General features: G+C 42.7%; 1 protein-coding gene across 1 annotated transcript in view; it reads left to right on the top strand.

The window, feature by feature from the left end:
- Positions 1-19,664, top strand: part of CYB5A (cytochrome b5 type A) — a 40,512-nt gene extending 20,848 nt beyond the window's left edge. Inside the window, exons 2-5 of the mRNA XM_003925990.3 lie at positions 9,483-9,611; positions 12,018-12,047; positions 17,486-17,520; positions 19,294-19,664. Coding sequence (XP_003926039.1) covers positions 9,483-9,611; positions 12,018-12,047; positions 17,486-17,520; positions 19,294-19,375 — 276 coding nt within the window. The 3' untranslated portion in view covers positions 19,376-19,664. The remainder of the gene's footprint in view (positions 1-9,482; positions 9,612-12,017; positions 12,048-17,485; positions 17,521-19,293) is intronic.
- The last annotated feature ends 1,184 nt before the right edge of the window (positions 19,665-20,848 follow it).

The following is a 20,848-nucleotide window of genomic DNA, read 5'->3' on the forward strand; positions in this document are numbered from 1 at the left end:
TGACAGTGTCTTGCTTTCTTGCTCAGGCTGGAGTGCAATTATGCAATTATAGCACTGCAAGCTTGAACTTCTTGCCTCAGGCAGTCCTCCCACATTGGTCTCCCAAAGTGTTGGGATTACAGGTGTGAGCCACCACACCCAGGCAGGCTCCTTTAGATGGGAAAAGCAGGGGAGGGCTCTGAGGTGTTGCCATTTGAGCAGCATGTAAGTGAGATGATGGATGAAATCTGCTAAAGGTCTGGGAGACCAGCATCCCAAGCAGAAGGCAGATGTCAGGTTCTGAGATGGGGACCGAGTGTGGCCAGCTTGAGGGCTGTGTGGCTATGCCCCTGAGCAAGGGCCTTGCAGGACATGGCAAAGACTGGATGTTTGTTAACAGCAATGGGGATCTGTCACCATTAGAATATCACTGAAGGCATCTGTTTCATCTCTGAAACTCCCCTGCTTTACCTTTTACCTCTGTGCCGCCATTACTGCCACCCCCTAGACTACGCCAGCATGATCCCTTTCCCAGGGTACTGTAATGAGCTTCTAAAAGTCTTCATGGCATGGCGATCTCAGGGAATTGATAGAGAACATGGGAGGCCAGCTCGGTGACTGTTGCTGTTGTCCCCGGGTGGCAGCCAGGTGGTTGGATTCTCAATCTGTTTTGAAGCTTGCCAACTGGATTGACTGATGGAGGAGATTAAGAAAGAAAGGAATAAAGCTTGACTTCTAGGCTTTTGGCTGCAGCAACTGGGTGTGTGGTGGCACCGTTTACCACAAATGGAAAGACTGGGAGTGCATTTTGGGGGAGAAAGTGTGAGACGTGCAGTTCAGTCCTGTTACAGTGGGATGTGCGTTAACTATGGAGTGAAGGTGCTGAGTAGCTACCGCACGTGGGAGGGGCCTGAGCTCTTCCATTGCTCTCCTTGGCTGACAGATGATATTCTAAGGGGGGAGACTTGATAAGATCACCAGGAGAGGCAACACAGATGGAAGAGGGGTGAGGGCCAGGGACCGAGCCCCACGGTGCTCCTGTGTTCAGACATGCAGATGATCAGGAGGCTGTGGTGGCCGAGAAGGTTGGAGGAACACTAGCAGAGCCTGTTCTTCTGGAAGTCAAGTAAAGAAGCCAGTTCAAGGAAAAGAGAACCACTGTGCAAAATTCTGCTGCGAACTTTTATGTGTGAGCCATATAAAGGCATGGAGTGATAGGAACTGGGAGCCGACATTACTGTTTATAATGCAGGGATGGACTGTGTCTTCCTGAAAGTCCCTTATTATTGGGTAGGGGTGTGGCAGTTAATGTTTGAATTTAGACTGTGCCGACCTTCAATCTTTTAAAGCATATTTCTTGTTTATTTTCCCATAGCTAACCTTTAAATTGTAGATGCAAAAAGTGAAAGCCATTTCCATTGCATTTGTATTCCCTGGGTCATACCTGGGGATTTTCATATGCTGTTGAGAACAAAGTGTATCTGGGTAACTTACAAAGTAGAGATTTCACAAAAGTATGTGGGAGGTCTTAGGAGCCACAAGATATGTGGGCACGATGAGCAAGTTTCAGTAACCGGTTTAGCCCTAAACCTGGCCTCTCTCCCTGACACCTGTTCTCAGCATTTGGCTCCATGTTCCATTCAGTTGTGCAAACCAAACACTGGCTCCAGTGGTGCTTCCTGTCCCCGACTCCATCCTCGCTGACGGGGAGCCTTCTTGTGCACTCTTCCTGACGCTGTGCACATCCTTGCACCCGTAGCTGCTCCCACCCTACCCTCTGGAATGGCTGCGGAGAACAGCTTTCCCTCTCTTGCCCTTTTGTCTGCTGTCTACTCTGAAGCCTGGCTTATATTTTACAATTAAATCTGATTGTGTTACCTCCCCCACTTAGATCCTTACCATGGCCTCTCATTGCTCAGAGGACAAAGACCAGAATCCTTGGAGAGGCCCAAAGGCAGTGCAGGCTCTGGCCCCATCACAGCCCTGCCTGGCTGTCTCCTTCCCCGGGGCCCTACTGGGCCTTCTCTCCCAGGTCCTGAACTTGCCGTGTCCCGCCCCTGCAATGCCTTCCCCATGCGCCCCTTGGCCCTTGTGGACTGCAGCACCTGGCTTGTGGGACAGCTCAACAGGGCCCATCCTGACCCGTTTGTGCAGGTGACATTCCTCTGTCATATTCTTCATGGTACCACACTCTTTCAGGACATTGACTTTCCCTTGCTATTGCATAGTCATAGTTATTCATGTTTCATCTCTCTCAGGCTGTGAACTCCCTGAGGGCAGGAGCCTTGGCTATCTTGGCTCCAACTGTGGCTGCCACATGGATACTTTCACGTGTGTTTGTAGAGTGAATTAACTTGAGTGCAGAATAACAGAAACAAATGGAAATCTTCCTCTGGAAAGACGGAAGACGGTTGGGAGCAGCTCATGTGGAAGTGGCTTTGCATCTCCATCCCCATCTCCACTTCTGGGTCCTCCTTCCCCTCCAAGAAACGTCCTCTCCCCACCTTTCTCGCTCTCTCTGGGCTCTGCAGCTGGTCACTGCTGCCACAGTGTCACGGGAGTGGAGGCTTAGCAAGGAGTGTTTTATGGAGGACAGATTTCTGCCACAGACTTCTCCAGAGTGGAACCATAGCTTCCATTTGGCTCAGGCTCTTTGGGAGAATTTGGCGTCTTTTGTTACCTCTGATCTTACCTATGTGTAACCACACATTTTGGTCTTTTTCTTAAATCTTTTAGATAATTATCAGATAATTTTACTTACCTGTTATTCTACCACATTCTACCTTGCCTTTTCTTCAGGCCACCCCCAAGTGCTATAACCTGCCTAAAGATTAGGACATAAACCGCTTCCACATGTTGATCTCTGGGCGTAATCCAGATGGCACAAACACCAGCCTTCCCAGTTTTCCTTGTCACTTCAGAATGCTGACAGGCAGAGAAGAGCATTTTCTTTAGTCTGAAAAGGTGATGTGTGCTTATTAAAACTGCTGCATGTATTTGCTAACAAGAGTAAGATTGACAAGATTAATTGACAAGTTTCAAAATATGATTTAGATTCAGTTTACTTGGCTAAGTCTCTGTCTCTCTCCATAATACATATATTTCAAGGAAAATATTAGATATTACAAAAGGCCACCCTTTTACTGTCTTATTCAGATGAATTGTTTTTTCCAAAATACCAATTTTTAGACTGTAATTTTCCTACTAGTTATTAATACAGACCTTTAGGATAGAGTGAAAACATTTTAATGTCAGTTTATCCTAAGCTATGTTTTTTTCTTAGTTTTTAAAATCTGCTTTAAAATTTTACATGAGTTGTCAGTGAAACCAATATAATCCAAGATAGTTCTCCTTCTCCCTTTTGTTTTTCCATTAGAAAATTGTCCCCCAAATGGTTTAGGCAAGGTAAAAACCAGAGGTATACAGGTAGGTTCATACATACCTGTCCCTCGTTGCTGTTCTTGCTCAGAAATGGAGGTGAGGACTTGCCCGTGAACTTGCATTTCACATTAAGACTGTCGAATTACCCCCGGAGATCAAACGTTTATTTTCTCAATTTTAGCACTTTAAAGATCAGAATTCTGTATCTAAAAACTTGTCTAAGTCTGTGATTTTGTTTTTTCTTTCTTTCTTTCTTTTCTTTTTTTTTTTTTTTTTTTTTTTTTTTGAGATGGAGTCTTGTTCTGTCATGCCCAGGCTGGAGTGCAGTGGTGAAATCTCAGCTCACTGCAGTCTCCACCTCCCAGGTTCAAGTGATTCTCCTGCCTCAGCCTCCCGAGTAGCTGCGACTACAGGCATGTACCACCACACCTGGCTGGTTTTTTGTATCTTTAAAGAGACAGGCTTTCACCACGTCAGCCGGGATGGTCTCCATCTCCTGACCTCGTGATCCACCCGCCTCAGCCTCCCAAAGTGCTGGGATTGCAGGCATAAGCCACCATGCCCTGCTGTTTGTGATTCTTTATAAAGGGCCAAATCTATGTTTTTAACCTTACTTGATGTTGTCCTTTGAACATCGGCTGTTCCTGGGAAATAATGATTGACTCTGGGAGATTTGTTTCCACTGACATACCCTCGACAGGAATCGAAAGTCCCAGCCGTCCCCATGCAAGTAACAGCAGCCTGTGAGTTTACATAGTTGTGAGTGCTGCCTGAGTCGTTTTCTATCTCACCTTGTGGTTTTCTGCTACTCAGTGGGAGAGTGAAAGTGCCCAACCTTACACAGACTTTTCCAGAATCAACAAAACCATGCTTTTATTGCTGCAGCCTTGGAGATGAATCCAGAAGCTTTGGGTTGGCTTTGAGTTAGCCACTCTGTTGCCTGCACATATAGCATGTATTTCCATGCCTGTTTAAGGTGGACTTTTATCTAAATGGCCCCCGTAGAAGACATTTCTGTAACTTGGGGAATGCCTACGCAATGTAACATCAGGTAGCCATGTCAAAGCCACGTTGAGGAAGAATACTTAGTGACTGATGTGGTTTGGATATGTTCCCTCCAAATCTCATGTTGAAATGGCCTCCAGGGTTGGAGGTGGGGCTAGCAGGCGTGTTTGGGTCATTGTGGGGGATCCCTTATGAATGGCTTAGTGCCATCCTGGCAGTAGTGAGTGACTTCTCACTGTTAGTTGAGCTGGTTGCTTGACAGAGCTTGGGACCACCTCCTCTCTCGGCATGAGATGCTCGGACTTCCCCATGCCGTCCCCTGCACATACAAGCTTCCCAAGGTCTCACCAGAGGCTGAGCAGATAATGGTGCCATGCTTGTACAGGCTGCAGAACTGAGAGCCAAATTAATCTCCTTTTTCTTTGTAAATGGTCCAGTCTCAGGTATTTCTTTATAGCAGTGCAGTACAAAAGAGACTACATTCGTGACACTGGAAAGTATTTAATAAAAATGCTGGGTACTATTTATTGAGCATAAATTATGTGCCAGACACATATGTTAACATATTTCATCCTCAAAAACTGTATAAGGATTTCCCCAAGTTCACAGAGTGAGTGGTAACCACTAGGCAACCCTGCCTCTGTACCATGTATTACCTCCTTTTTTATTTACTGAACAGTGCATAAGATAGTGATCACAGTTTCTAGTAAACATTATTCATACGTACGTGTGTGTGTGCGTGTGTGTGTGTGTCTAATCACTCTGGAGGCCAGATGATAGGTGATTTTAATTTTTTTCATTGTATTCCCAATTTTTTTTTTTTTTTGCTATTGAGTTATGTGAGTTCCTTATATATTTTGGATATTAACCCCTTATCAAGTACGGTTTGCAAATATTTTTCCCACACCATGGCTTGTCTCTTCACTCTGTTAAATTGTTTCCCTTGCTGTGCAAAAGTGTTTTAGTTTGATACAGTTTCATTTATCTATTTTTGTTTGTGCTACCTGTGCTTTCAAGGTCATATCTAAAAAACTATTGCCTGAACCAGTGTCATGGAGCTTTTCCTCATGTTTTCTTCTTGTACTTTTTTTTTTTTTTTTTTTTTTTGTGGAATGATGTGAAGTGCCTGGCTTAAATAGAGCCTGTCTCAGACCTGCCCCACATGGCCACAGGTCTCCTTTCTTTTTTTTTTTTTTTTTTTTTTTGGAAAGAGAAAAAGAATAATAAGAAAAAGAATAAAGAAGAGGAAGAAAGAGAAAGAGGAAGAGGGAGAGAGAATGGGGGTATTGCTTTGTTGCCCGGGCTAGAATGCAGTCTAAACATGGGTATGCCTATAATTGTCCTTAATAATGGAGACATGAAAGAAAATGAGGGAAGAGAGTAACAAACAAGGAGCCAACCAACATTTCGTTTAAACTTCTAAGTTGATATGATGTGGTACTGATAAGAGTGTACATTTTGTGTAAAGTGGAGAGCTCTAAAAGTGTTAATTACGTCCACTTGTTCCAGATCTGAGTTCAAGTCCTGGACATTGTTGTTAATTTTCTGTCTCATTGATCTGTCTAATATTAATATTGAAGTCTCCCACTATTATTGTGTGGGAGTCTAAGTCTCTTTATAAGTCTTGTATGTCTGGGTATTCCTGTATTGGGTGCGTATATATTTAGGACCTTTAACTCTTCTTGTTGTTGCATTGATTCTTTTATCATTATATAATGTCCTTCTTTGCTTCTTTTGATCTTTGTTGCTTTAAATACTATTTTATCAGGGACAAAAATTGTAACTTCTGCTTTTTATTTATTTTTTTTTGCTCTCTGGTTGGTTGGTAAGTCTCTCTCCATCCCTTGTTTTGAGTCTTTGTGTATCCTTGAATGTGAGATGGGTCTGGATGCAGCATACAGTTTTAGTTTTTTGTCGAAATTGCCTGTCTGTCTTTGAATTGGGGAATTTAGTCAATTTAAATTTAGAATTAATAATGATATATTACTTTTTGGTATTTTTTAGAAAGGCTGATACTGTTTGTTCCTTTCTATGTGTAGTGGTTCTTTCAGAAGCTCTTGTAAAGCAGGCCTGGTGGTGATGAATTCTCTGAGTGCTTGCTTGTTCACAAAAAACTTTATTTTTCCTTCACTTATGAAGCTTAGTTTGGCTGGATGTGAAATTCTTGGTTGAAAGTTCTTTTCTTTAAGGATGTTGAATATTGGTCCCCACTCTCTTCTGGCTTGTAGGGTTTCTGCTGAGAGATCTGCTGTAAGTCTGATAGGCTTCCCTTTGTGGGTAACCTGACCTTTCTCTCTGGCTGCCCTTAGTATTTTCTCCTTCATTTCAACCCTGGTGAATCTGACGATTATGTGCCTTGGAGTTGCTCTTCTTGAGGAATATCTTTGCGGTGTTCTCTGTATTACCTGGAGTTGAATATTATCCTGCCTTACTAAGTTGGGAAAATTTTCCTGAATAATATCCTGAAGCATATTTTCCAGCTTGGATTCATTCTCTTCGTCACATTCAGGTACACCTATCAAGCGTAGATTAGGTCTTTTCACATAGTCCCATATTTCTTGGAGACCTTGCTCGTTCCTTTTTATCCTTTTTTCTCTAATCTTGTCTTTTGGTAACATTTATCCAGTTTTATTTCATTGAGTTGGTCTTCGACCTCTGATATCCTTTCTTCTGCTTGATCAATTCGGCTGTTAAAACTTGTGCATACTTCACGTAGTTCTCGTATTGTGTTTTTCAGCTCCATCAATTCACTTATTTTCCTCTCTAAATTTTGTATTCTTGTTGACATTTCGTCAAACCTTTTTTCCAAGTTCTTAGTTTCTTTAGATTGTGTTAGAACAAGTTCTTTTAATTCACAGAAGTTTCTTATTATCCACGTTTTGAAGCCTGCTTCTGTAATTGGAACACACTCGTTCTCCATCAAGCCTTGTTCTGTTGCTGATGAGGAACTGTGATCCCCTGCTGAGGGAGAGGCGTTCTGATCTTGGGTATTCTCAGTCTTTTTTGACTGTTTTCTTCCCTTCGTTGTAGATTTATCCATCCGTGGTCTTTATAATTACCGTCTTTGTAATTGGGTTTCTGAGTGGACGTCCAACTTATTGATTCTCAGCGCCGAAATCTGAGCAACCCACTGCGCCGACTAAGTCAGCGGCGTTAAGATTGAGGGTGCTTTTCCGACTCTGCACCGAGAACCGACGCTCCGAGGCGCCGGCAAAACCGCCTCGCCGGTCACAAGAGTCGCGCTGGCGACCCGTGGGGCTCCTCCGCTGGGAATCTCCTGGTGCGTGAGCAACAAGAATTCATGTGAAGGTGTGGCGTCCTCTCGTTCTTTGCGTTTTCACTGGGAGCTACAATCCCGAGCTGCTAGTGATCAGCCATCTTGGATCTCTCTCCCTGTATTCCCAATTTTTCTGCAACATAGATGGATAAATGTTACCAAAGAAAAAGCAGAATAGATTTCCTTAGCACTAGCCATGTTTAGATGAAGAAGGAAGAGAAACAGGTTTCAAAACAGAATCATGATCAACATTACTGCAGTGTTATATGCCCTTACGTCTTCCATTATCGGGAGAAATTAAGGACTGACCATAGTCGAATCTGCAAGGAAGACCAGCTTTTGTCCAGTTGTTGGACACTTGCAGGTGACTTGTTCAAGGTCGGAATGAATCTAAGATAGCATTCAAGCTCAGTTAAAGAAGGTTTTTTTCTAGAAAAGTATGTACTTAGGATGATTTGCCCAAGCTCCACTTGCTTTTTTATTAGTCTGCTTCCCTTGCCTGAGAATCTCCAGACCTCCTTACCTCTATCCTGTGATCAAGCCTCACTTATCAATCATCATGGAGAAAAAATGTCCTTCCCTGCATCATGACCACCTGTGTTTCACTAATAAATGCAGCTGAAAATGCTAAAACTCTTTTATTCCACAAAAGACTCTTCCCACCTCTCCCCATTGTGGAGTCCCTGCCTCTGTGCCTCCACTGCGTCCTGGTGGCAGCGTCTTCAGCAAGTTAATTGCTTTGCTTTGCTTTTTTCCTAGTAGGATGTGAGTTCTGCAAAGGCAGGGACTTCTCTGTCTGGCAGGCTGCCTGTACGTTGCCGGCACGCAGGGTGCTTTCCAAAGGGAAGCAACACACCACGTGCCTCTCGTGAATCACCATCTCAGGCATGCCAGCTCTTGTGCCCACACTTAGACCGAAGAAGTCAGAGGAGTCAGTCACAGGTGCCGGAGTCAAGAAAAAACAGATTGGGTACCAATTAGCAATTTTGAGAGCCTTATGGAAGAACAAAACAAACATTACAAAGGATGAAAGACACCAGCCTCAAGCTTTTACTAAGCTGTATGAATGACATGGGGAAGCAACTGCTGCTCTTAGTGAAAGATTCTTTTTATTTTTTGAGACAGAGTCTCGCTTTGTTGCCCAGCCTGCTGTAGTGCTGTGGCGCAATCGGCTCGCTGCAGCCTCCGCCTCCCTGATTCAAGCGATTCTCAAGACTCAGCCTCCTGAGTAGCTGGGACTACAGGCACATGCCACCACGCCTGGCTAATTTTTGTATGTTTTGGTAGAGATGGGGTTTCGCTATGTTGGCCAGGTTGGTCTGAAACTCCTGAACTCAAGTGATCTGCCTTCCTCAGCCTCTCAAAGTGCTGGGATTACAGGCATAAGCCACCATGCCTGGCCAGGGAAGGTTATTTTTAAAATTTTTATACTTTTGTCTTTTTGAGGGTCTCCCTCTGTTACCTAGGCTGGAGTACAGTGGCGCAGTCACTGCTCCTAGAAGCCTCAGCCTCTTGAGCTTACACCACCCTCCCACCTCAGCATCCCATGTAGCTGGGACCGGCTAAATTTTTGAAATTTTATTTTATAGTTATGGGGTCTCACAGTGTTGCCCAGGTTGGTCTTGAACTTGGCCTCAAGCAATTCTACTACCTAGGCCTATTGTACTTGCATGATGGAAATTGAATACAAAGGCAGGTGTTGTTTTAATTCACATTTATGGACAAGTTACAGTCTCTCATTGTCATCTGTGTCTTCTGAGGAGTAGCCTATTTGGTTAAATAAATTCTGGCCATTTGCCTTAAAGAAAACATGTTTTCTTTCTACCTCTCCTTTGAACAGCATCCTGGTGGGGAAGAAGTCTTAAGGGAACAGGCTGGAGGTGACGCTACTGAGAACTTTGAGGATGTCGGGCACTCTACAGATGCCAGGGAATTATCCAAAACATATATCATTGGGGAGCTTCATCCAGTAAGTACATTTTGGGGGGCCTTTCTTATTTGTCTTTAAGGCTATCAAATGACCCTACCCAAATCTGTAAGCTTGCACGTGTACACATTTAAAAAGGAGTAAAGAAAAAAAACCTCCTGATTTTTAGGACACCATTTTTGTCATAGATAAATTGACCAAAAATGTCTTTGCATTTCACTGTTCACTGTTTATTGTTTGTTTGTTTTTTGAGACGGGTCTTGCTCTGTCACCCAGGCTGAAATGCAGTGGCATGATCATGGCTCACTGCAGCCTCGACTTATTGGGCTCAAGTGATCCTCCCGCCTCAGCCCTTTGGTAGCTGGGACTACAGGTGCACACCAGCACACCTGATAATTTTCATATTTTTACAGAGACAGGGTTTCACCGTGTTGCCTAGGCTGGTCTCAAATTGGGCTCAAGCGATCCACCTGCCTCTGTCTCCCAAGTGCTGGAATTACAGGTGTGAGCCTGCATGCGCAGCCTGATTGCATTGTTTACTGGCACTTCATTTTAGTCAGCATCCCCACCCCAGGCTGTGCACTGGGGAGTGCTTCTCAGTCCTAGAAATGCCATGCAGCAGCACATGAGAAAAGGTGGGAGAAGCAACCCAGCATTGTTCTCTTTCCTTTTCTGACCAAAATATTTTTATTAAGAAACCCACTTCTACTTTCATTAGACCAAGGATATTTTAATTCCAAAAGAATTTTTAAAATATAAAAACTGAGCTATCGGAAATGAGTAAGTTCTGCATTCTGTAGAACTAGCACACTGTCCATATTCTGCTCACTTTCCCTCAGACGTTTGGGAATGTCAGCTCTGGACCAGTCCATTGACCAACTTTTGGGAAACACTGGCCATGGCCTAATTTGGCTTTTCTTTCTGTCTTTTTTTTTTTTTTTTTTTTTTTTTGGTGACAGAGTCTCATGCCGTCACCCAGGCTGGAGTGCAATGGTGTGATCTTGGCTCACTGTAACCTCCACCTCCCGGGTTCAAGCAATTCTCCTGCCTCAGCCTCCCAAGTAGATGGGATTACAGGCACCCGCCTCCATGCCTGGCCATTTTTTTTGTATTTTTAGTAGAGACGGGGTTTCGCCATGTTGGCCAGGTTGGTCTCAAACTTCTGACCTAGGTGATCCACCTGCCTCAGCCTCCCCAAGTGCTGGGATTACAGGTGTGAATGGCCATGCCTGACCCTAATTTGGGTTTTCTGTAAACACTGGGCTGTGTTATGATTTTAGACCCTTCTGTGGAAGTCATAAATGACCATGTTAAATATCATTAGTCTATCAACCTGAGTTATCAGGAAAATATCTGAAAACTTGGAAAGAGGTCTCTGAGTGGTCTGAGCATCTGGAGTGAGTCCCAGGGCCGCTCACTCAGCCGCCTCTCCCTTCTATGGGAGCGCCTGGCTCCCTCCTGCCCTCCCACTTGTGAGCCTGTGAGCAGCCCACCGGAGGAGGACAGAGGCCCGCCGGGAGCCAGCTCTGCTCTCGTAAGAAAAAAACGTAGAGGCAAATAGCCTCATTCCAAGTGAGCAAACTGAGAAACTTAAAAAATATAGGAGAAGTCTTATCACATACCACCGATGCTTCCTGTAATGACTGAATGAAGGAAAGGTACATTAGGCTCTTTGTAGAAGGCTTGAAAGTAGGAGACCCATTTGAGAACAACTTCCAATGAGTGGGGAGGTTTGTTTGATTTTGCTTTTGATGGTAGGAGATACGTGCTTTGAGGGAGTAAGCTTCATTTATCTGGCAAGTTTATTTGCCCCTGTATTTTCATCCCATACTTCACAAAGGTGAAGTTGTTTTAGGGTTGTCAGGGAGGCCTGCCTTTACACGTGCCTGATCCCAGCCTGTTTTTTCCAGCTGTCGGGTAGGTTTAGGCCTCGGCTAAGGCATTTCTGCTTCACCTACCCCCCGACCTTCCCCCTGGCCAGCCTTTAAACACACTGTATTTTTGACAGCTTCAGCCTGAAGTTTAAATAGTTTATGCCTCTAAAACTGGGAGATTGCAGGAGTTGACTGAAGATATCACACACAAGAGATACTGCACAATCTCAAATGGAATTTGAGAGGACAGCAGGGAAGAATCGGTCTTCAGCTGCTCCCTGAACTGCATATCGCAATCCGAGTCTAATAAATGTACATGCACATCAGCATGTACAGAGGACCGGCATGGCTGCTGATCTAAGCTTTGGGACTCAGAAAATATCTCTTGGCACTTAATCTGCTACTAATTTTTGCTGTTAAATCAGATGGATCAAACTTTGAGTCAAATAGCTGAATGTTGAACTTGAAATGCTAATTGCTGAATTGTATTTTTTTTTTTTTAATCTCAAAGTGAGCATTTTGGAGGTAGTACTTTTGTAGATTTTCCATAATGTGCCTTATTTTTTCATTGCAGGATGACAGACCAAAGTTAAAGAAGCCTTCGGTAAGTGTGACCATTTCTAATGCCTCTGGATGTTTTCATTTATTTAATTCTTGTCAAACCGAAGGCAGAGGTCTTTTATTTACCTGACTGAGGCCGGCATAGGTCTTTCTAGATAAATGAATGTATAACCTACTGGCTCAGCAAATATTTTTTATTTATGGAAACCTGTCAGTATGATTTGTTAGGATGGCTTGTGTGTAATTTTTTAAGGCTATCAATATTTAAACTACTTTTTTCATCATAATTATCATTATATACCCTTTGAAGAGTTACTTTTCATAGTAGCTCTGTGCTTCTAATCTAAAAGATTTGACATAAGCCTTATTTTCAGAGAACTTAAAATCTGAATGGATAGTGGTTTTATTACTTACATCTTGAAGGATGCGTCTTATGTTTTCTTCAAGTCTCTTGGGCATAGTAGGTGTTCAATAAATACTTGTCAGATGAATTTAATGAAATTAAATAATATTCTTTTGACTTATTTTTCTTTGGGAAAGGAAAATAACTCTGGTAATATCCTGGTTTTATGTTCTGATGCATTAGCCTTTCTCTCTGAATTGACCGTCTCACTTACATTTGAAGATAAATGTAGGATGAGAACTAGTGTGCACATCCTAAGTTCCTGAAAAGTACAGGTCAGCAAAATCATTTCTAGCATCGAATTAAAGGACTATGGGGGAAAGTTTTGCTTAAAACAAATGACGAAAAAGAAGGTATGATTTTTCATTTTGGTGTAAACTCTTGGTTTTATTGGAGGACGTGCCACAGCAAACCTCACTGGGCTTGTGTCGAGAACTGGTAAGCTGATTTTTCAAGCTGTTGCTGCCTAGACAGTGTCTTTAATCTGCAGCAGGATCGAAGCCATTAATCCAATAGTATGAGCATAAAGGCCACAGTTGCCTCAACAGCCCTGATGATACAATAAAAGTCTTGTGTAATACCGTTTAGTATAAAGCAATTGCATTTATATTCTCTCCTTATTCAAGGCAGGCTTAAGTTCAATGTTAATGATATGAGTACTTCCAGAAGATAAAAAATGAACTTCAGAATTTGAATGGCCTCTGTGACAACTGCTTGGAATCCTTGCTGTGAGCTTATTTGACTTTAGCACCTTTTTTGAGGCTACTTTTTGGACAGCTGAAATTCTGTGATGCATCCAGTTCTTCCTTTTTCTCTGAAGCCTCTTAAGGGAAGAGTATATCTATACTTTTATCATGTGTTTAGTCTGTTCATCATTTTGGTGTACGTTATTTAGCTATAGTAAAGCAAAGGTTTAAGATGCATTCGATGAACTTGAACGACCACAGGGCCAGCAATTTCCCTAAACCATAAAGACTACCGGCAGAAAACACTTTAGGTGTGGGTTGTAAACGTCTCCTGCCATCACTGCTTTCCTTTATTTGCTTTTAGAACATGCGTATTACAGCCTATGCTCTGTTGGATTAATTGCCCATTACTATTTGTTATTCTTATTTTTCTATTTTAAAGTGGCAGTTACTTTGATACTGAGAGTGTTTTGGGAACAGAGGAAGTTTACATGCTAAATTCTAGGACTTTAGCTTTTAGTATCAAAGAAAGCTTTTCTGACAACATTATGATAGAGTGACAGCTCTCTGTGTGGTAAGACATGGCTTACTTCATTGCAGCGTTAGCACTTGATACTTGATCGACTTGTTACCGGTAGAGGGTCTCACTGAAGTTTCAGAATCACACTCGCTTTTAAAAGTAGATGTCTTTTTTTTGTTTGTTGGTTGGTTTTTTTGAGACAGAATTTCTCTCTTGTCACCCAGGCTGGAGTGTAATGGTGTGATCTCGGCTCACTGCAACCTCTGCCTCCTGGGTTCAAGCGATTCTCCTGCCTTAGCCTCCTGAGTAGCTGGGATTACAGGCACCTGCCACCATGCTCATTTAATTTTTGTATTTTTAGTAGAAAGGGGGTTTCACCTTGTTGGCCAGGCGGGTCTCAAACTCCTGACCTCAGGTAATCTGCCCGCCTCAGCCTCCCAAAGTGCTGGGGTTACAGATGTGAGCTGTGTGAGCCGTGGTGCCCAGTCTGAAGTAGATGTTTTTCCTCTCTTCAGAGATTTTACAGGAATCAACTTTTGAGTATTGTTTTTAAACAACTCTTCTTTATTGTAACTTTGCTTCAATGAGAGCTGAACCAGAAGAATGTGGGACAAGAACTTGCGGGCTTTTGTTGAGAGGCCATAAGCAGATGAAACGAAAGGAAATACATGAGCGCTTTTTTGGCTTGGTCTTTCTGTGCTTTCAGTTGAGCAGAAGGAAAGAGTACCGTTAGGTGTGTCTTTTGTCATGTGTCCGTATAACCATCTACCTATCTCCAGATTGAAAAATGTACACTGTGTTCTGAATTTTTGAAATGTTGCCTGCTTGAAATACCTAGTTGAATAGAAAAATAAAATGCCATAAAGATTATTAGCTTGAACCTACCCTAATGAAAGCATAGTGTTAAATTGCCAAGTTATTTGTAGACTTACAGATTATGCATTTGAATCGAACACAAACCTTTCTATCACATTTGATTACATAGAGAAGATTACTAGGAGCAATAACCCTTCTTGGTTATAGTTTTCAAAACTTTTTTTTTTTTTTGAGATGGAGTTTCGCTCTTGTTACCCAGGCTGGAGTGCAATGGCGCCATCTCGGCTCACCGCAACCTCCGCCTCCCGGGTTCAGGCAATTCTCCTGCCTCAGCCTCCTGAGTAGCTGGGATTACAGGCATGCGCCACCATGCCCAGCTAATTTTTTGTATTTTTAGTAGAGACGGGGTTTCACCATGTTGACCAGGATGGTCTCGATCTCTTGACCTCGTGATCCACCCGCCTCGGCCTCCCAAAGTGCTGGGATTACAGGTGTGAGCCACCGTGCCCGGCCCAACATTCTTATAGGAAGTATTTGGTCCTCACAGTATCTCCGTGTTAGACCTGCCAAGGGAGGCGAGTACATTCCAACTGGGGTCCTAGGCCCCCGGCTCACAGTACATGCTCCAGAACCATCTAGCACCCGTCTTAGGCTGGTCAGCTGCAGTCTCTTAAGCTTCTTCTCTAGGTCGTGGGCTTGCCACATTAGGCATCACTCTGTCAGTATTTTAAGGGAAAAAGGCTTCCAACTAAAGAGTAGGCTACGTTAGATGAACTTATAAATGAGATGATTCTGATTTACAAAGGTTTGTTGGGCTTTGCATGCTTTTCATAATCTATGGAGCTTATCATAATTTACACTGATTCACATGACTTTTATAAGTGATTATGCATGAAATACTTATTTTTATTTTTTTTTGAGACAGGGTCTCACTCTTGCCCAGGCTGGAGTGCAGTGGCATGGATCTTGACTCACTGCAACATCCACCCCCTGGGGTCAAGCAGTCCTCCCACCTCAGCCTCCTGAGTAGCTGGACCATAGGCACACACCACTGTGCCCAGCTAATTTTTGTATTTTTTTGTAGAAACAGGTTTCGCCATGTTGCCCAGACTGGTCTCGAACTGCTGGACTCAAGCATTCCACCAGTCTCAGCCTCCCAAAGCGCTAGGGTTACAGACGTGAGCCGCCATGCCTGGCCGTTGACATACTGATTTAATTGTTAACCTCTTTTCACTGAACTTGAACCCTCAAAATCATGCAGTGAACAGGTGGCAGAGCCAATCATGAAAACCGGTCTTTCCCTCCTTCTCCTTCATTGCTATGATACTTTGATAGTCATGTCCGTAAGCGAGGCCCTCAGCATTGACCACTAAAGACCAATTACTTTTTCATCAAAGTGCAAAGTTGGTAATTCAGATTTTCCTTAACTGTCAAGCATCCTGGGCTACAGAGCCAAGAAGATCTCAACAATCAAAAGGTGATAGAATTATTTCAGGTTCTGCTCTTTAGAGTTTCATGGCTGTTGCTGGTGGCGCTGATGTGAGAGCGGTGTTTTAACCTTAGCACTCACCCATGGTAACCACGAAGGCGGCAGGAGGGCAGGTGGGAGGTTCCAGAGTTATCAGTACGTGGGTGGAATGCCTGCGCTCAGGGCTCAGGGTAACAGCCTAGTGGATGTCTGCGTTCGCCTTCCTTCCTGACTGTTTCAAGCTTCACTTTCTAGTTTGACAGTCATATGTTACCTTCAGTGATTCTTTTGTTTCAGAACTCATTGTGTCCTCTAATAGCTAATTGTTTTTGTATATTTTGATTATTTCTAGTAATCTTGGCTAATTTTATTCATATATGCAAAATTTGGAAAATCACCTTGCTATAGTTAGGAATACTTTTTATAGATGCTGAGGTTTTAAAATTGCTGGAATAGATGATAAATTTGCAATTTTATTTTTAAATGACTTACCTTTTTCCCCCTATTGTGTCAGGAACCTTAAAGGCGATGTTTCAAGGTTGGTAGGTCTCATGACTGCTTTGCTGGCTTTTCCCTGACAGGTGTCTGGCGGGAGTTTCTCTAACGTGCTTTGCAGAGTGATGCTTTGCCTCACTGCAGGCCGCTGATTGTTTCGCTAATGCTTTTTTATCTGTGCTTATCTGAAGCTGCCTTATTTATGGCAACTTCTGTTTGAGGCACTAATACTTTTGCTGGTGTGGAACATCAAAATAATGCTTCTTAACACATTTTCAAGTCCAGAAAAGTTTTTATTTCACCAGACCTTAGCTTTTCAGCTGTTTGGAGAAGTATGCGTTTTTCCAGAGTCGTCGTCAGTTCACTTTAGTGCTACTCTAAAGATGAGCTGCCCCCAGAAAGCCCTGGAGAATAAAAACAGGGCTTCCTTATTTGGGGATTTGCTGTTAGGGTGACAGCCACCAGCTTCTGGTGACAAGTGTGACACTAGGCACAGCAGTCCTGTGAGGCAGATCTGGTGTCTTGCTGGTACTATCTGGTCAGAATTAAAGCAGCCCAGGGAAAGTTGGCCTAGAATATAAAACTTCAAATGGCAGTTCTTATTTTTCTTTTTGGTTGACATGTATTTAATGTAATTTAGGTATACTTTTTCACATCTGTCAGATTTGGATGAAATAACTCCTTTTTTAAAATTGAACATTGTGTCCATGCTTTTGAAGAATCAAACTGCTTTTCCTAAAGGTGACGTGGGATTATGTGTATGTGGACATGAGTGTCTCTTTTCAGTTTTTGCATTAAAGCATTTAGATGCCTATTGTGTGTAAAATATTTTATGTAGCATATTAATTTTGAGTGTTTTTAAATTATTGAGATTATATCCTTAAGTAAATATAGATAATGCTTAAAATGTTTTATTTGGGAAAAAAACAAAGTTAGGCATTTTAGTGAAAAGATTATGATGTAATTTTCCCTTTCAACGTCGTCTGAAGAATGCATTGCATACAATACTTTGCCCTTATTTTCACACAGGTTTTTAGTCAGTGGAGTAAGTTCAGCATTTCCGTGAACTTTACTTTTTCCTTTTGTGTTTCAGGAAACTCTTATCACTACTGTTGATTCTAGTTCCAGGTATGTGGTTGCTTTCTTTTAAAGCAGTAGTAGATGGAAATGCTCATGCGTCCAGGTTGGACACGGAGCTTCCGGCACCTGCTGGGTCCCTGGGCCTGACACTGTGCTGTCTCAGCGACTTTCCACTGAAGGTCAGAATGTTCAGAGCACTCATCCCCAAACTTTCAGGCAGCCGACTGTGAACACCATCCACATCCACAGCCATGTGATCTCGCCCCAGGGCTGCATCCACCCCAAGGAACATATAGAACAATGGCATTTCCTTCCCCCGCCACCCCCAACCTGGGCAGCAGCTCAGGCGGCCAGCCCACAGCTGCTTTCTGGCTTATCCGGGCAGAATTCCACTTCCTTCCTTTCAATACATGTCTGTTTCTTAAACGCTAATGATTACATTTCCCTAAGCTTGGCTTAGTTTTCATTGGTCATTGTTATTAGTTAGCTGTAAAGTTGCAGCTGGTAACCTATGTGTAGCATGACTTGATTGTTCTAGGGACCAGATTTGTTTTTTATAGTCCAAGGGCATATTAACATTTTTGGCAGCTCTACCATACTGACTTCTGTCATGGTCACTTTTTTGGACCCAAGCTCAAAAGCAAACATATGTATTTCATCCTGTCAAACTGAACTGCCTCAGTCTGTTGGTGTTCTGGAGCATTCCCCGTCTGCAGGCAGTAGGCAGTATTTCACCTTACTCGTCATTAACAAGCCAGTTTCTTTCTAAATCGAAATTGAAAAACCCCACCAAATCACACTAAGACAAAAGTTACACTTGTAATCCTTACGAAAGGATTATACTTATAATTCATGTGAAACACATATGTATACCTAGTCTATTTATATTCTAAAGCCTACACATTAATTTCCATTTCATATGAAATTAAAATCTGAATTGAAGATCGAAATCTAAAGATTCAAATCTAATTTAAAGATTCAAATAGAAATTATAGCTCATCCCTCCTTTGTCCCTCATTTCATTTATAATCTATAATTTATAGATCAAACTTCTATGCATCAGGACTGTAAATTAGGCATTTTGTGTGTGTGAATTTAGACCTGTGGACCACACACAAAAAATAGTTTGGTCATTCTGTTTCTTAACCTTTAAATCCACTTCAGCACAGGTTGTAACAGTTAGATTTTTCCAAAACTAAGCTTAAAGCTGTGGTGTTAATGGCAGCCTTAACAATCACAGGGTCCATACTCTTCAGCTTTACAGCTGGTGGGACATTAGTTTTTTTGTTTGTTTATTTTTGTTGGTTTGTTTTTGAGACAGAGTCTCACTCTGTCGCCCAGCCTGGAATGCAGCGGCACAGTCTTGACTCATTGCAACCTCTGCCTCCCGGGTTCAAGTGATTCTTCTGCCTCAGCCTCCCAAACAGCTAGGATTACAATTAGCTCCTGCCACCACGCCCAGATAATTTTTGTATTTTTTGGTAGAGAGAGGGTTTCATTTTGGCCAGGCTGGTCTTGAACTCCTGACCTCAAGTAATCCATCCACCTTGGCCTCCCAAGTGCTGAGATTACAGGCCTGAGCCAACGCTCCCAGCCAGGTGGGGCATGAGTTTCTTGTAAAGCCAGCAGGGCAGTGATTGCTAGTATTCCAGTGCATCCATTGCACTCATGTCACTTTTAGCCAATCCAGGTTGTCTTTTTAGCGAAATTGCTTACAGAGTTAAGAAAAATATGCCCTGGTAATTTTCTGTTAAAAGGAGCAAAGATTTCAAGTTCCCACAGTGAACATCATGCCAACATCCTAGCTTTTTGTCTTTCTAGTTGGTGGACCAACTGGGTGATCCCTGGCATCTCAGCAGTGGCCGTCGCCTTGATGTATCGCCTGTACATGGCAGAAGACTGAACACCTCCTCAGAAGCCAGTGCACGAAAAGCCTGCTTTGGACACAGGAGGAAAGAAGCCAGTGCTGACTACTTCACTGACAGAAACCTTCACTTGAAAAGATGAATTTTAATGTATCTCTTTCTCTTTCTTCCAACATTAGAAACGAAACAGAAAGAACTGTCCTTTCCACTCTCGAATTTTTAATTTTTCGAGTGTGCCTTTTTATTCATCTACTTTGATGTTTCTTTACTATGTAATTTACTTATTATAAGTGTGATCTTTTAAAAATATATCTGGCTTTTAAAGTATGCACTGTTGGCCTGTCTGTTTGGTGTAGGATTATCTTTAATGTTTAGAATCTCTGATTATTTAGAGGAATCCTTCAGTGTGTAAATCATTCAGATCCAGGGAGGCCATGTGACTGGAGGTGGGGAAATAGGTTCGAGTGTCTCCTTCCATGTATTGTTTGCTTTCAATATAGTTTATTTTTTCAAGGAAATTAAGAAAGGCCAGAAATTACAGCTTAAGGATTTCTAGTATTGTTATACTTGAAATAGATAATACAAAGAGAAAGAAGTGACCAGGCGTGGTGGTTCACACCTGGAATCCCAGCACTTTGGGAGGCTGACGTGGGTGGATCACTTGAGGTGAGGAGTTCAAGACCAGCCTGTCCAACACGGTGAAACCCCTGTCTCAACTAAAAATACAAAATTGGCCAGGCATAGTGGCACATGCCTGATATCCCAGCTGCTTGGGAAGCCGAGTCAGGAGAATTGCTTGAACCCGGGAGGCAGAGGTTACAATGAGCCGAGATCACGCCATTGCACTCCAGCCTGGTCAACAAGAGTGAAACTCCATCTCGAAAAAGAAGTAGACAAAAGAGGAAAGTAGCCTACAGGGCCAGTAAAAGTGACTTCTTATCTTCACTGATTGAAAAACATCAGTGACTTAAAAACACGTGGACCACGAGAGGGCACCTCAACTAGCCATTCTCTCAGCTTAAGCATATCACTGCAAAGACGCGCTCAGCTTCATAGATTGTTTTAAGAATTCCTCATTCAGAGGGGAGAATTGTTTATATACTCTTCTAAGGAAAGGCTGGTTTTCTAGTTTGTAAGGAGACTGTGGGACATTGGAATCTGATCTTTGAAGAAATTTAGCAGCTAGTGTTGAGCTGTGAGGAGTTCTGGCATGGCTCTGTCTCCTCACTGGGGCTCTAAGGGGCTGATTCAGTCATCATACTTCCCATTTATTCTCTGCCTTATGTGATATTCTTTTAAATGTAGAAACTTCAAGGATGAATTTGTCAAACCCCAGTACCTGTGTCGTTGGCTGTGACAGTGCGTTTGCATTGGTGTGAGCTGACAATCCACAAGGTTCTTCAGAGCACATGGGAAAGGAATTGTGTTGTCCTTACAGAGTACAACCTTTATGATCAAAGAGCATGCACTGCCTTTGCCTTCTTTACTCAGCCAAAGTTGACAAGCTAGTT

Source organism: Saimiri boliviensis, chromosome 13 (genome assembly GCF_048565385.1).
Source record: "Saimiri boliviensis isolate mSaiBol1 chromosome 13, mSaiBol1.pri, whole genome shotgun sequence".
NCBI classification, from domain to species: Eukaryota; Metazoa; Chordata; class Mammalia; order Primates; family Cebidae; genus Saimiri; species Saimiri boliviensis.